The sequence below is a fragment of the Martes martes genome (genome assembly GCF_963455335.1).
Source record: "Martes martes genome assembly, chromosome: 2".
Lineage (NCBI taxonomy): Eukaryota > Metazoa > Chordata > Mammalia > Carnivora > Mustelidae > Martes > Martes martes.
The window spans coordinates 156,568,718-156,585,929 of NC_137889.1; the positions used below are offsets into that span (position 1 = coordinate 156,568,718).

The 17,212-nt window shown below is 42.5% G+C and overlaps 1 protein-coding gene across 1 annotated transcript in view; it reads right to left on the reverse strand.

Moving 5' to 3' along the window:
• ADGRA3 (adhesion G protein-coupled receptor A3) overlaps positions 1-17,212 on the reverse strand; it is a 125,587-nt gene that overhangs the window by 66,873 nt on the left and 41,502 nt on the right. Inside the window, exons 3-4 of the mRNA XM_080795716.1 lie at positions 9,320-9,391; positions 2,946-3,017 (exon numbers count right to left, since the gene is read on the reverse strand). Coding sequence (XP_080651842.1) covers positions 2,946-3,017; positions 9,320-9,391 — 144 coding nt within the window. The remainder of the gene's footprint in view (positions 1-2,945; positions 3,018-9,319; positions 9,392-17,212) is intronic.

A 17,212-nucleotide genomic window follows, 5' to 3' on the forward strand; every position in this document is an offset into this window, starting at 1 on the left:
AACTGACCAAAATTCATGAAAAAAGGGGGGAAAAAGAAAGCTTTTGATCTGTTGAGCTCCTAACAACCTCTCTGGAAATTAAGGTCCTAAGTAAAGGACAGAAAGTTCACAGAAGTTCATTTCTGGCTCCCCGTCTATGGTTTGGAAGTTATTTGCACTGTGGAGAGGGAGAGGGTAGGAACCTCTGCAAGTTACGTCTTCTCCTCTGAGACAGTTCTCCCCAGAAATTCTCCATCAACAAAGGCACAGATCCATACACAGAATTAATCAATCCCCCCACATCCATGTCCACTGAATCCTCAGACATACTTAAAGTTATTTTTGCATTCTGAACCTGAACTTCCAAAGCCACAACTTATTTCAAACCGATGAGAAGTGTGGGCAAGAAGGCCACCGCCTGTCTGCTGAAGTCTTACCCAGGCCCTGGGGGGGGCCTCCACTCCAGCCTCCTCAGCTAAGAAAGAGGCCCCACAAGTCCCAGATCCGACGTTCCAAGGCAACCCAGAGAAACCAGCTGAAGAAGCAATAAAGGAAATATCTATAAAGAGTGATCCGCTCTGGATTCCCTCCTTCTCCACACCTGCTCTTCTGGGTGGGAAACAGGCTGGGCAAGAAATGCACTACATGCCTGACTGCTAACCAAATTCCCCCTTCCACTTGTTTGAGAAGATGCTTCTCCTCCCAGTGGGAAGCACAGACTGTTATCAGCCTTTGCAACAAGCATACAGGCGGGCTCAGAGAGCCTAGAAATCTGCAGATGGGGGCTGTCCATACAGCACACTTGTCCAAAGTGTCTTGATCCATGACTCTAGACCTGTGTCAACCCAAATTACGATAAGCAACTCCACTGCAATGCTTCCCTGAAGTTAAAAAGCTACCTCAAATGGCAATTTTTCTTAGAACAGTCTTTAAAGAATATAAAGTCAGTTTTACTCCTGTGTATGCCACAGACTGTTGCATTAAAAGAGCCACAGTGACCTATTATTACACGGGCTACAAAATCACTCAACCAAATCTCAAGGTAGAGAACTTGGTAGTGCTATTCTACTGTTTTAATGATTTACCTGGCTAAATGTCCAATCAAGTCTCACAACAGATATCAAAGAATTAATAAAAATGTAAGAGATGAATCTAAGCTTTAAAACTCCCCAAAACTTCAGTTTTTGAGGCAGGAAGCAAAAAAAAAAAAAAAAAAAAAAAAAAAAGTATAAGGAAGTAGTCAAGTGGTCCTAATGTAACGACTGTCTCTTCTAGCACTTTTGCCTAAAGAACCCATCTTGCTGATGGGTCAATAATCCCTGGGCCACAGTTATAAATTCATCGGGAACTAAATGACGTGGATGAAAAAGTAAACTCCAGACTCTTCTTCATTTTTTGAGTCACAGCTATCCAAAAATGTAACAGATTTTTTTCTTCATCAATGCTTCATATTGTCAATTCTTATGCAGTCCTCAAAACCAAAAATGTAAGACTCTCAAGAAGAGACAACAGAAGCACTGAAATAAAATTGCTGCAATCCAGCCACAAAAAAAGACAAATGCAATTGGTTTAATTAATTTCAAGTTATGAGCAAAGCTGTATACCACATCAGTCTTATACTTAAACACTTAAGTTTGGCCATGTATCTCTCCTCCCAAATTAAAAGGCTCACTGAAGGGGGCACCTGGGTGGCTAGATGGTTAATCTGCCTTTGGCTCAGGTCACGATCCCGGGGTCCAGGGATCGAGCCCTGTATCGGGCTCTCTGCTCAGTGCAGAGCCTGCTTCTCCCTCTGCCTCTGCCATTCCCTCTGCCTGTCCTCTCTGGCTCTCTCTGTCAAGTATATAAATAAAATCTTTTTTTTTTTTTTTTTAAAAAGGCTCACTGAAAAATACTGCAAGTTTGCTAAGAAGCAGGAGTATCTTGTGGTAGCCTAACAAGGGATCTGAAGTCCCCTCCCTTACTACAAAGATGAAATAATCTCACTACTGATGGCCCTAAGAGCTTTTTCAACGTTAACATGAATGAAGTTACAGAAACATTCTGAAAAGCCACAGAGAGAAAGAACCAGGCACAGACAATCCTTGTAACTAGACCTTCGACCCTAAATCCCAAATTTCATCCTGCACCCTTATTCCCAACTATTCTATAAAGCAGGATTTTATGCCACGTTCCCAACATAAATGTCCTTCAGTGGCTTCCTATTGTTAAATCAGTTCTAAGCCTCTGTCTGCCTTTCATATGCTCCCATACAAAGTTCTATTAAAGATAATCAGCCTTATTTCCAGTCACTCCCAAACAGAGCTTCCTCATTTTAAAAATAAAATAAAAATGTATTTGATGGCTTATACAAAGTTCTTCTGCATTTATATTACATATAAATTATAAAACAGAGATACAGATCATTCAAACTCTAATCTTTATAAAAAACTTTGAGGTACTGCAAACCTCACAGATGAAAAAAAAAAGAAAAGCTCAGAAAAGTGGGTTCACCCCAAATCACAAAGTCAGAGGCATGACTCAAAATGGTGATTTTACTCTTCACGCCGACGGCTTTCCCCTTGACACCGGCTCTGCTCTCACTTCCACCTTTACGCATCATCGGCTCCGCTTCTTTTCCTTTCTAACTAATCCAATCTCTGCAATCTCTGCACCATCAAGCTTAGGTTTACCCCCTTCCAGGAAACTGATCCAGACCAGGAAATCTTCTGACCCATCTCTCCCAACATGAACATGTTCTCTAAGGCATATACCCCGTTAACTGGCTCTCTGTGCGCGCACGAGCACGTGCGTGTGTGTGTGATACATAATATTATGTTCTGATGACATTATATCCCCAAAACTGAATTTCCAACTCCTTAGCTCCTTCTCCTTCCATAATCCTGACAGCTGCTACATTACTATCAGACATAACTGGGTACCAGTTCACAAGTTTTCTTATATGTTAATGGAAAAGACGTACTTACAGCCTAACCAGATTGGTGAGTCCTCGAAATATGTCTGCATTCAGACATCCTATTCGATTGTTTGTCAGATCCCTAAAGAGAAAAGGGAAAAAAATGTCTTCGATTAGTTCTCTTGGATGAAGGTTTCCTATGTTCAATATTCAAGAACAGCACCCAGGTATCATGCAAGATCTTTGTTTTCAGCATCCCTGAGAAGTTTACCTACTTCAAAGAGTTTAGGGAAGCACTGAGGGAAAAAAATAGTCCTTGCTTTCACTGACTTCTGCCGCGTACAGACTAAGCACTGTCTAATTACAGTGCCCTTTATATTTCAAGCATTTATTCCTGTAAAATGACTCACAATAAAACTGGAGTGGTAAAAATGAGACTCAATCTATCTTACTGTCTGTGAAAGAATTCCTTAGATGACCTACACCGTTCATTATGCTGGGGAAGTTAGGGACAGAGCCTAGTCGCAGTGAACATCAGACAGACAAAAGAAAAAGGGGCAAATTACCAAAATGCTGGAACTTTTATTTCTTAAGAATTCCTGAAACTTAATGCTTTCTGATGTCATCCCTTAAATAGTCAGTTTTGACTGTAATGAGAAAACTGAGTTTGCTTTTACCTCATAGATCTATGGTTTAGTCCCCAGGCCAGATTACCTTATCTAGGTAACGGCCTAGTTATTTTTTCCCATCACACTAAACTTTTTTTTTCCTTTCTTTTTTTTTTTTTTTTTTAAGATTTCTTTATTTTAAAGACAGAGAGAAAGAGAGGGAGGGAGAGAGGGGAGAAGGGGCAGAGGGAGAAAGAGAGTCCCAAGCAGACTCCCCACTAAGCATGGAGCCCAAGGAGAGGCTCAATCCCATGACCCTGAGATCATGAGCTGAGCCAAAATCAAGAGTCAGACACTTAACCGACTGAGTCACGTGGGCGCCCCACTCTTAACTTTTTTTAAAAAGATTTTATTTATTTCTTTATTTGAGAGAGAGAGAGAGAGTAAACACAAGGAACGGGGAGGGCAGAGGGAGAAGCAGACTCCCCGCTGAACATGGAGCCCCACGCAGGGCTCACTGCCAGAACCCTGAGATCATGCCATGAGCGGAGTCAGGCGCTAACCAATTGAGCCACCCAGGTGCCCCACCCCACCCATATTCTTCTGTTACTTTCTAAATATGGTTTTTCTTTTATTACTTTCCAAATATTTTTTTCTCCTCAATCCATGCAGCTTTTTCCTTTTTATCTACATAAAATGTTTAGTAGAGATAAATGAAATAAATGAGAATTTCTGTAACCTTCAAGTAAAACAGCATGGTTTTCAGCAATTTTTCCATCACTAGATTTACTAAGCTGTATGTAAGAAAACCCCAAAACAATGAATCTTAATTTTTATCAGTTCCTCCTCAAGAATTATTCATCCCTTGGATTTTGATAAAAGAATTAAAGCAAGATTCTAAACCAAACTTTCAAAAATATTTTCATCACCTTTTTCTTCAATGTCTGTATTATTCTTTGTAGTGGAAAAGTACCTATTCTTTGAGTCATGCTCTGAGTTACTCTTTAGAGAAGCAATTTGTACCACCCATTTCTAAACTAAAATTGTTGGGTTCTAAATTGTATAACTTGATAACAGCAGAAACTGTATTAGCTGAACAAGAAACCAGAAATGATAATGACAGAGCATCTGAATCGGATACCTACACACTAAGTTTCTCTCCTAGGTATTCTGAAACCTAGCTCAGGTAATCCTAAATTTCCCTAAATTTCCCAGCTCTGCCTTTCCTATCTTATGGCAACTTTTGATTAAAAAAAACTTAAGCAATACGAAACTTTACCCGCACGTGCCGTGACTCCAGGTTCCTGCTCCTCAGAATATTAAAGTGAGGTATATAATCTGATGGGACTTTTTTAAAATTCCAGCTGATTTTCCTTTTATTTCTGGGTTTTACTGTTTAAGAAAATTAGGCATCATTTTGTGAATTGCTGCTTAAACAAGCATTTCTGGGCTCAATTCATTATCTTGTTTCACTTCTGAGCTTTAACTGGTGTAACTACCACTGATTCTTTGGGAAACAATTTCATTACAGCTATACCTATTTAAAATGGTATTTAGGTATTGATAATGGGTTTTATTTAGATTGAGAATCTGCCTGAATTTGTTGATAAAGCAAAAGAGAAAGTGAATAGGTCCAGGTTTTACCTACTGTCGGTAGTTTATCCTTCAGAAAGCCACTTAATTTTCCTGATTCAAATTATCTATAAAATAAAGGCAAAGGCCTGCTACACTTACAAAAAAGCTTTATGTGTGCTGTCGAGTGAGAGGCACAATTGGAATGAATGATTTAGAGCCTCATAAGAAAGAGCTCTTGTATCCACAAGCAACCAACAAACACGAATACCACAGAATATCTTTGTATCTCATTGAGTTTACATATAGGACTCTCTCAGCTTGCAAGTCATATACCCTAAGTTCCATTACATGTCAGCTGCTTGAAATTAAGAATGTATTTTCCAGTGGGAAGAATATTATAAATGGCAATTACCTTCCTAGGTAAGAACACAAGAGAATACTTAACATGTAATGCAGCGAAAGAACGCTCAGGCAGTGCTAGGAACGATAGCGGTAATTAAATACTACTGAACAAGAAATTTATTTATTTATTTATTTCGGATGGAAGTACTTGAGAAATTATTTACTGAAGGATAGAGAACTGGGTAGAGAACCAAAGATCTTCTGCATTATCCTTAAAACATCCTGATGAAACCGCTTTGTATTAGCAGTCAAGTTCCCTTCAACCTGTATCTCAACATGAAGATATTATTAGCATGTTATGCTCCTAAAAAGAGCTTCCCTCCCAAAAAGCTGGAAATAAAGGAAGGCCAATCACAAAGGGAGAGAATAAGTTGTCTGTCTTGTCTGGCAATATGACATCACATCCCTCTCACGGGGAGTCAGGGGGAAGCTAGAGGGAAAGATATTCTAGAAGTTCCCAAACGTTAGCATCAGAATTGCCAGGAGGGCCAAAAAAACAAGGATGGTTTGGCCTTAGCCCCAGTCCCTTTTCTTTTTCTTTTCTTTTTTTTTTTTTTAAGATTTTATTTATTTGACAGAAATACAAAGCGAGAGAGAGAGAGCGAGAGAGAGAGCGAGTGAGCACAAGTAGGGAGCACAAGTAGGGGGAGCGGGAGAGGGAAAAGCAGGCTCCCTGCTGAGCAGGGGGAGCCCAATGTGGGGTTCAATCCCAGTACCCTTAGAATATGACCTGAGCCGAAGGCAGACGCTTAACGACTGAGCTATCCAGGCGCCCCTCAGCCCCAGTTTCTGACAGGGTGGGTCGAACACCCACACTCCCACTTCCTGCTTGAGGCCTCCTGTTCCCACCCTGATTCAAACCGCCCCATTCAAACACGGTGCCCGTGTGCCCCTGGGGAGGAGCACAAAGAAAGGGACTCAAGGTCATCAACAAGCTCACTACACAGCTGGCCCTCCTCCCCCAGGGCTGGTGCAGCAGCCTGCCCATGGTCGTGTTCCACACCCTCGTCTGTGTCAGACGGGGTGAGTCCTAGCAGCTCTCAGCAGCTGCGCTCTAGCTGCGGCTCCCTCTCGTGGTAAGTAGAGTCCACACCCACATCCAGGCTCCTGGGTGGTACACAGGATCCCACCCGGCTGCCAACCCCATGAGGTGCCCAAGAGTTACCCCCAGATCTCTGGAGCCGGGTGCACCACTGGACCCCCACAGTAGACTCCATTTTTATTCAACAGAACTGATGCTGCTCTGTCTCACCACCAAATCTCGCTGCTGGGCTCTACACCAAGTAGAGCCACTACTCCAAGGCTCGAGGAATGCTGGCTCGCCTCCAGCACTTATCTTCACTACCCAGAACTCCAGTCTGCATTAACACCAATGCCCTACTCCAGACGGGCCAGTTTTTCTGACTTGCCTCATTAAAAAGACTTCGCTGGAAAACAGTGGAGAGCAGAGTGCACAGGGAAGAAAATGGATCCAGGGCGAGACCTCCTGAGACAACCCAGGGCTTCCAGAGCGCACCAAAGTCTGATGAAAACAATGAACCGCCACCCGGCGGCCTCAAGAAAAACTGTGGCCATAATGTCCCCTCCTACAGAGTCTGACTGAAATTTCAAACAATGTTACACAGTGAAGGGAGAATCCTTTAACTCGTGCGATGTCTCATCTTCTAGAATTCAGAACACTAGGACTGACCAAGATGGGGCATTGAGAGGAGAGCTTCAGAGGATACATTTTAGATGTAAAAAAAATTATATTTGCATAAATAGTATTTTTTAAATAAGCAAAAATAGCATAGCCAACTCTAACAACTGGACCTGACTGTAAAAAGGAATGAGTCTGGAAGGACAGAATCATAGATACAAAATGTTACAAGTATTAGGAGGGAAAGTCCTTGTCAGCATTTAACTATCTTGGCATGATTCAACTCAGAGCAAACATAGCTTATTTTATTAAACAAACAAACAATATGGGAAACAAAGAAGATGGGAAACAAAAACAAAAAAACAAAAAAACAAAACCAGGCGCCCTCAATACTTTATAAACATTAAATAATAAGAGAACATGAGAGAGACATGTGGCCGGTTCAGTCTGTAGAGCAGGTGAATCTTGACCCCAGGGTTGTGAGTTTGAGCCCCATGTTCGGCATAGAGATTATTTAAAAATAAATTCTTTAAATAAATAAATAGGGGTGCCTGGGTGGCTCAGTGGTTAAAGCCTCTGCCTTCAGCTCGGGTCATGATCCCAGGGTACTGGGGTCAAGCCGCATGTTCGACTCTCCGCTCAGCAGGGAGCCTGCTTCCCCCTCTTTCTCTCTGCCTGCCTCTCTGCCTACTCATGATCTCTGTCTGTCAAATAAATAAAATCTTTAAAAATAATAATAATAAACAAACAAACAAACAAATAAAGGAGCATGAAAGAACCAAAAAAAAAAGGAGAGAGAGAGAGACAGGGACAGAGGAAGGGCTGACTGTTAAGAAGAATGAAAGCACCGTCTCATCCCCAACATCCTCTGTCCCCAGTTGTGAGCACTTACATGATTTCTCCTTCCTGCCGTCAGAAACATTCTGAAACACGAGTCTGATGTCAACTCCATATTCGAAAAGTCCCGCTAGCCCCACGCTGTCTAACGACATTCAAAGTTCCTTAACCTAGCAGGTCATCTTGGGCCTATGAGAGCCTAATCTCTCTAGGACCAGACTACATTCCACTTTGTACTTCACACTCTGGCTCCACACCAACGCCCACTCTCTTAGAACACCCATCTCGTTATCTTCCGATACGCAGGACTCATCCCTCAGGAGCAAGGTCAGACTGGAAGGTCTACTCCTGTAGCAGGCCCTTCCCTTCCAGGTAACCCCCCCCTTCCTTGGTACGTTCTGAGGATGGCTTTATCTGTGACGGCTCCCCTGTGCATGTGGTAGGGCTATTTCCATTAACTAGAGTTGCCCCAAAGGCTCTGTGGCTCTTCCCAACAAGTCAGGCTATGGTAAGCAGCCAGCACTTAATAGTAAGAAATGTCTTTCGTAGGAATAAGGGAGGGTGGGACAGTCCACAGGGCTCGAGTGTAGGACAACGTCTCCAACGGGAGAATGTTCATAGGCAGCTGTGGAGACCACATAAAAAGGAGTGAAGGGGAGTTGTTTAGCTTCAGAAGTAATAAAAATTGCTTGTAGATTTTGAAATAATAACACACAGATAAAGTATACATGCAAAAAGCAAGACTTTAAACCATTAATAGAAAGGGGCCTCAAATGATACGCATATACAACAGATAGAGTTTGCACGCATTCATACCTTGAAAATCCTCTATGCATGACATATGATCATCACTGGCAAAGCCAATACAGTAATCATTTCCTTAGCGTAAGAAGGACTCAACCATCTACCATCAAATAAGTCAAATTACTGCACAAATTAACCACTTTCTACGCTACCTATATTAAATATTCTTTTTTCTATCATGGACCTAGTCAATAAACTAAAAATTGTTTAAAATCCATTTCTTTTAATCATGTTAAAATTTGAAGGAGGGTAACAGCTCCTTATAAAAGGAACAGTTCAGGGGTGCCTAGGTGCTCGGTCGTTTTTTTGATCGTGGCTCAGGTCATGAAACTCTTGATTTCAACCTGGGTCATGATCTCAAGGTTGTGAGATGGAGACCTATGTCCTGCGCTCAGGGCAGAGTCTGCTTGTCCCTCCCCCTCTGCTCTTCCCCTGCTCACGCTTCCGTGTGCGCGCACGCTCGCTCTCTCTCTCGTGCATACTCTATCTCACTGTAAAATAAATAAAACCTTAAAAAAAAAAAAGAAAGAAAAAGAAAAGAACAGTTCAAATTCGTAGGCAAGCAATTCAAATACTTACAATCTTTTTAGCGATGAAAGTCCCCAAAAGGCACCTGGATCTATACTACTAATGAGATTATTTCGGAGGTCCCTGTTAAAAACAGAATAAAAGTTATCACTTATAAGCACTATAACAAATATTTAGGCAAACTAGATACCTGCCACACAGAAAACAACAATACTGGGAGGAAATCAACGCCAAAAAGGTTAACCTCTATAGCAAGCCAGAATTCAAATTCAAGAAATCTGATTCCAAAGCCATTTGTTTTGGTCAATATAATAAAGGCACATACAAAAAAGGATATATATGTCCCTATATTGTTTGAATTCAAAGTTATGGCCAAGCTACGATCCTATATATTCTTTCTACAGTTTTATTCTTAGTATGTTATACTTGAGTTTTATCAAAACAAATCAGAGATTGTATTTGTGAACACAATTAAACCGAATTTTTAAAAACCATCTTCTAAAATATACGCTCTTAAAACTCATGTCATTTCATTTTTCATATTTTTCATCTTTTCCTTCCCTGGGCTTCTATGGTTAGGATTCCTATGAAATAAAAATGTGATCATTCACAACATGTAGCTCAAAGCAAAGCTCTAGCAGCCCCCAAGGCTAGGGCATCTGAGGGCAATCTCAATCTACTCCCACTCTTGTGCACAGCCCTGCCATGTCAGCACACCGCCACCAGGGGCCAGTGGTGAGCGCCAAAGCTGTAGCCCTCCACCAGTGAGGATCTGGGCCGCTTGCTAAGGCTGCTGCTCTCTGGTGGGAGCCTGGGCCCAGCTTGGGACCCAAGCGCCCCCACACAAATGTTCAGAGGTCTCAAAGATAGCAGACAGTCAACTACAGGAGCACTCAGAAGCAGAACAGTGGCCCACTGTCCCTGATCACATTCCTGCCAGTGGCTGGCCCAATCTTGAGTTTTGTCACACTCTTGAGGGGGACTCACTCAGAACCTTGTCTGCTGAAGCCAGGAGTGGCTTCCAGTCACCTCTCAGGGCACCTGGCATCAGACTATGCACAGAAACTCTTTGCAACTTCTCTTGTCCTTCCCTTCTCCCTTCTTTACCTAACAGTGGCAACACCTTGGTGTTATGAGGTGTGTGACATCTCCTTACAAATACACATGGCATAAGGCGGCACACAGAGTTGGTGAAACCATCCAGAAACGCAGAGCAACGCCCACTACACACCATCTCACCAGGTCCTCTAGTCCCTTACTTACTGGAGACTTAAAAGGCTTCCTAGGGGCACCTGGGTGGCTCAGTGGGTTAAAGTCTCTGCCTTCAGCTCAGGTCATGATCCCAGGGTCCTGGGATAGAGCCCCGAGTCGGGCTCTCTGCTCCGCGGGGAGCCTGCTTCCCTCTCTCTCTGTCTGCTTCTCTGCCTACTTGTGATCTCTGTCAAATAAATAAATAAAATCTTAAAAATTTTTTAAAAAATTAAAAAAAAAAAAGGCCTTCCTAGAAGTGTGTCTTGGGCCACCGGTGCCACCTGTTAGCATGACACTGATGTGACATGTCTCTGGGATCTTCTATAATGACTGCCCCATCATGGGATGTTAGCCTGAGCCCAAACAGTCTATAAACTAGAGCAAAATCCAGCGTGTACCTTTTTCAAACCACACCAACTCAGAAAGTGTCTGACTTCCCTTGTCTACCTGTGCTGAAGAGAAGAACCCCAAGGAAGTCTTACTGTAGTGTGCGCTGAAGCACATTATTTTCTTCCATCCAGTGAAAGGAAGCACATTCAATTTTACTGTCCCATCAGCTAATGAAAACTATCTGATGTATGGCCGGCTTCATAACATGCTATTTTTTTTCTAACAGTTCATTCAAAGTATTGATATATACTAGTGACAACACTGGGTTTAGTTTCTGAACAGGTTTCCTGAAAATTTCACAAAAACATCCTGATGAGACTGACCATCTGCCCTTTGTCATTTATTTATTGTTAAGTCTGGCATCCTTTTTTTTTTTTTTTAAGATTTTATTTATTTATTTGACGGAGTGAGAGAGCACAAGCTGCAGGAGTGGCAGAGGGAGAAGCAGGCTCCCAGCTGAGGACACGGAGCCTGATGCAGGACCCCCATCCCAGGACCCCAGGATCATGACCTAAGCCGATGGCAGACATTTACCCAAATGAGCCACCCAGGCACCCCAAGTCCAGCATTCTCGCTGTGTCACTGACACTGGCTTCCCACACTGGCCATGCTGTTTAATACATGGTGATAGACACTGGTCAGAACACCTCAGTAACACTTCTCTGGAAGTGCAGTCTGTGAACCCCGGAAGCATCATGCTCGACAGCAAATCCTGCTCCCTCTTTCTGGAGTCTTACTCCCAGAGTCACACACCAGGCGCTCTTGGGGGGGGGGGGCAGAACCACATTCCACTCTCCTCCCCAAATCAGAGCCCTATTTGTCTAAATAATACTGAACCCCCAGTATGTTCTAACTCTCTTAAAAAAAAAAAAAAAAGGAAAAAAAAAACTGGGGCACCTGGATGGCTCAGTCAGTTAAGCATCACCCTTCGGCTCAGGTCAGGATCCCAGGGTCCTGGGATTGAACCCCGCATCGGGCTCCTTGCTCAGCAGTATGTCTCCTTCTCCCTCTTCCTCTGCCACTCCCCCTGCCTGTGCACGCTCTCTCTAGTAAATAAAACCTTAAAAAAAATAACCATTAAGCATAAAATCTATGCTCTGATTACCACTACTAAGTATTTCATTGATCAGAACTCAGATTTGCTATTCCCCAAGAAAACAGCTTTGTCAATGTTGGCAGCTGACCTAACTTTTTGGGTTTGGGTTTTTGTTTCGTTTGGGTTTTTTTGGTTTTTTTTTTTTTTGGTACCACAGCCTCTACGATATTTTTTTTCAATAAAGTAAACGAAAATATCTAAAAAGGCCAGGTAGCTTCACAAAATGGAATTGGACGGTAACAAAAGTCTCAAGAGATATTCAGGTGAACTCACCAATCCTACCCTTCTCTCTGAATTTCTAATCAGCTTTTAAGTTCTCCTCTTAACGAAGGGGTAAAAAAAAAAGAGATGTCCTTGGTGTAGCAACTTGAAGAGAAAAAGAAAACCAGGCAGAGAATAAGTTCCCTGCTACAAATGCCATGGCCTCAGCATCCCTTATCCCCAAAACCTGCCGGGGGCCCAAATGGCTCCAGAGGCAGACAGCAAGCCTAGGGTAGTTGCCCCCCGACCTGCCACTCTGTCCCGCAGCCTTTCTCTCAGCTGGCCAACTCCTAAGAGCCACTCCAGAAAAGTCAGAACTGAAGGGCATAAGGGACCCTGAGAAGAACCGTCGCCCCATGAGAGAGGGGAGCAAGAGCAGCCCGGCCTCTGGGGGTTAAGGATGAAGTGTGCTCCACCAGGAAGGCACCACACACCGCCCCTCTCCTTGTCCCACTCCCTGATCTGTGAGATTTCTCGGACTACCACTCAAATGAGCCACCTGAACCCAAAATTCCATCTCAGGAACTGCTCCTGGGAAAACCCAGATGAAGACACTGGCCCACTAACATGAAAGCCCCCAGCGCCAGGCCAAGCATGCACATCTAGGGCACAGACCTCAGGAGACTCTACCCACCCGCCTGTTTTGAGGGCAAGAGGAGAAAGGGGAAGACTGTCAGTCATTCAAAAACTCAAAACCTTAAAAAATAAACAAATAAATAAAATGTATTCCTATGGGGGGAGAAAATTCAAAACCTTTAGAGTAGGTGGAGGTGAGGAAGGAAAGCACATAAGAAAGGTTCCAGAATTTAACAATGATAACTCAAACTATGACTGCTATCAATTATTTCATGTTTAATTGCTGTGCTAAACATTTTTTTAGGTTTTGGGGTTTGTTTTTTTTTTGCTGCCTTCTCCCTTGCACTGGAGAGAAGCATACTTACTTCTCTCATAGACCATCTGGTACAGACAGTGCTCCAGAATCCCCAACACCACTCTTCCAGGTATGGCCCTGGATCAACCTCCAACGAGGTTTTTCAAACACGGTAGTCTTAGTAACTTGGCAGGATTACATGAACCTGGTCCAACTAAACCTAGGGCCTGGGGCAGTGGGGAGGAGATAGATGGAGACACAGAATGGCCACTTCCACTGGTTTAATTACAGGTCAAGAGGTAACCCTAAGACCCTCTTGCTACCACGATTTAAGAGCCTGTTTAGGGAGCACCTGGCTGGCTCAGTAGATAAAGTATGTAACTCCTGACCTCAGGGTCATGAATTTTAGCCCCGTGTTGGGTGCAAAGCTTACTTTAAAAATAAATAAATAAATAAGAGCCTGTCTAATGAAGCCAAAAGATAGGAAAAGAATTAATGCTGAGCCCCTGGATCCAGCCAAGCCTAAAGTCCAGCTCTAACTCTCTGGGCTCCTCAGTTACACGAATCACTAATTTCAGCAAGTTGGTATCTGTCACCGACCATCCCATTAAGCTCTCAGAATCAATCCCAAAAGATAGGATTCTGGCTGCAGATAAAAAACTCACATGCAGAAAGATTATGAAACTAGGCCAAGTTCTGAGTGGCCAAGCCAGAAGTCAGGATTTAAACACATCTTTCTGACTGACAACAGTGGAGATTTACTAAAGGAACTGAGTCAATCTACACCTAGAGCAAGAGGGAGACGGATAAAGCAAACATGCCAAGAAATTGCCAATGGTTAAATCAAAGTGCTAGAGATACCATTCTTCCAAATTCTCTGCATGTTTGATAACTTTTATTCATTGGAAAAAGCTATTAGATGTGGTATTGTCCAGACTTCCAGCCTTGTGTGAAAGCCATTCACCTCTCCCTCCTCCTCGCCATCATTACCCCCACACAGTGCTGGCTGCTGTCCTTGCTCCTCTCATCTACACTCCATTTAAAGTGATTTTCCTGGGGCGCCTGGGTGGCTCAGTCAATTACGTGTCTGCCTTCAGCTCAGGTCGTGATCCCGGGGTCCTGGGATCAAGTTCTGTGTTGGGCTCCCTGCTCAGCAGGGAATCTGCTTCTCCCTCTCCCTCTGCCACTCCCCACTACTTGTGCTCTAGCTCACACTCTCTCTCTCTCAAATTAATAAAAAGTCTTTTAAAAATAAATAAATAAATAAAGTGATCTTCCCAAGCATAAAACTGAACATGTGCTGGTTAAAACCTCCAAGAGCTCCAGCTCCCTCAGAATAAAGTCCAGACTTTTTAAAGTTACTTACAAGCCCCTCCACGGCCCCGGCCCTAACTGACTTCCCATTCTGCTCCACACCTTTCTTTAACACTTAGCCAGCCTTTCTCTCTTCATATTAGTAGTCATATTTCAAGACATTTCCTGAAAGAGTCCTATTTCTCTCACCTCCAGACCTTGGCACACGGTTGCTCTGTCCTTGACATACACACTCTCCCCCAGCATCTATCCTCACCTCTATCCTGGTTTTCTTGCCTGACTAACTCCTACAAATCCTTTATATCTTGAACAGCATTCCTCTTTCCAAAAAAAAAAAAAAAAAAAATCTCTGAACAACAGTGCCCTGTATTTTCTCTGCTGTGGCCCTCGTCACTCTCTACTGATTGCTTAAACCACCTTCACGGAGAGAACAAAGCTCCACACAGGCAGTGTCTACGTCCATCTATTCAGTCGAGAGGGACTGACAGACATTACAGAGTGCAGATGGACACTGCTATGGTCTGGATGTTTGTGTCCTCCCAAAATTCGTATTTTGAAATCCTAACTCCCAAAGTGATGGAATTATGAGGTGGGGCCTCTGAAAGGTGCTTAGGTCATGAGAGCCAAGATCTAATGCATGAGATTGATGCCTTTATAAGAGAGACCCCAGAGTTTCCTCATCCCCTTCTGCCATGTGAGGTTACAGCCAACTAAGAAGCAGTCACTCACCGAACAATGAATCTGCTGGCACCTTGATCTTATACTTCCCAGCTTCCAAAACTAAATGTCTGTTGAAAAATAAATGTTTGTTGTTTGCAAGCTACCCCATTATGGTATTTTGTGACAGCAGCCAGAATGGATGAAGACAGTTGATAAATGGATAAAAAAGTACATCATGGCCGAGAGACAGAATTATGTTACCTGACCTTCACTACAAAAGTCTTTTTGGTAAATTACAGCTAGCTACAAAATCATTATGATATTCATAAACTCAGGCAACACAGAGACAGCTGCATCTTACTCATAACTACTTACACTTCTCAATAAAGGCAGAGTGTCATGAGGTCTGCAATTGACCTTCAAGTAATTTGGCAAACGTGTGGTATGTGTAGGCATGATTCAAGAGAAAGAAAAAAAATGAAAGCAAATCATTACTAATTATTGCATCTGTGTAAATAAATTGGTGATATGGGAGATTACTACATTAATTCTTTAAATTTGTATGTTTAAAAATTTTCATTAATAAAAATTATTTTTTGTCCCCAACTTTTTAAGTCCCAGGAAGTAAAATTAATCATCAGGCCCAACCTATTAGTGCCTGTCTCCCCCTGGCCCAAATAATCCCAATCCTACACCTTGAAAAGAAATGATATTTTAGGAGAAAATTCAGTCGGCATATTTTTGACTTGTATTGGATAAGCAAAATAGCTCTGCAAACAAAAATATGTCAGTTCTGTTGTTTTAAAAAACATATGTTTCTCTTTTCAGATTTTAAACCACATCTACAACAAGTACTGATTTAGCTAAAGCAGTCCATAAATCTGTGGCCAATGATGTACTACATGTATTTCTATATTATACCGCTCATGAATAACTGAGAACTATAATATGATTTAAAGATACACTTTTTCTTTAATAATAAAAACTCCTTGACATATTATATAATACTTAATAATAGCCATATTAATCAGGCATTGCCAAAAGATATTTAGAGCCAGATTCTTTCATTTAACATCTCCCCTTCCCTTACCAATCACAGCTTCCCTAGGGAACAGGAGTCGAACTTTAGGGTCTATCGCTACATCCAACTATGCTGGATTATTAAAACATAAATGAAAAAGTGCACAAGAATTGCTGAAACAAAATTAAAGCAGTGTGTTAATAGTTCCTAGAAAACAGAGCGCGCTCCTTTAGGAAAGAATGTCAACTGTAGCAGAAAAGATGCTTTTTTAAACTGCAAGTATTAGAAACGTCTTCTCAAAAAGGTTTCAGCAATGAAGGAAATTCTCTGGCATTAAGGGAAATAAAGACCTAGGACAGCGTAAGTGGTTTCTCCACGTTTCTCTGACCTTCCCAGAAAGTCAACTTGGCCTTCAGGCTGACCCTCAATCGTGATAGGCTATGCCAAGGTCCACAAACCACCTCCAAGCACAAAGTCATGACAAAGAGTGGATTCTTTATTCCTTTATTCCTCAGGAGCCAGGAAAACTTTCTCAAAGCCCCATGGCTAAACATCCCTCATCACTCTTACTAGCTCCGGCTGGCCCTGGCAACAGCTAGAGGGGGATGCTATGGTGACCTGGACCCAACATTTGGGATAGAACAGAAGCTTGGGAGTCAAACACATGGCTGGTATGTCATTTTAGTGTCAGTAATTAGTATATAGAGGAGTGTCACTAAATATGGACAAATACATAACAAGAACCACAATACTCTAGGGGCACTTGGGTGGCTCGGACAGCTAAGAGTCCGACTTTTGGTTTCAGCTCAGGTTATGATCTCAGCAGTCATGAGATCGAGCCCGGAGTTGGGCTCTGTGCTGAGTGGGGAATCTGCTTAAAGATTCTCTCCCTCTGACCCCCCCCACCCCCCACCACTCGCATGTTCTCTCTCTCTCTCAAATAAATAAATCATAAAAAAAAAAAAAAGAGGGAGAATCACAATACACTAAAATGAAGGATATGTGCACCCAGGCTTATTTTATTATATCAGAGAGGGAGCGAAAGAGAGAAAATGAATCCCCTTCAGAAGCTATCCTTCA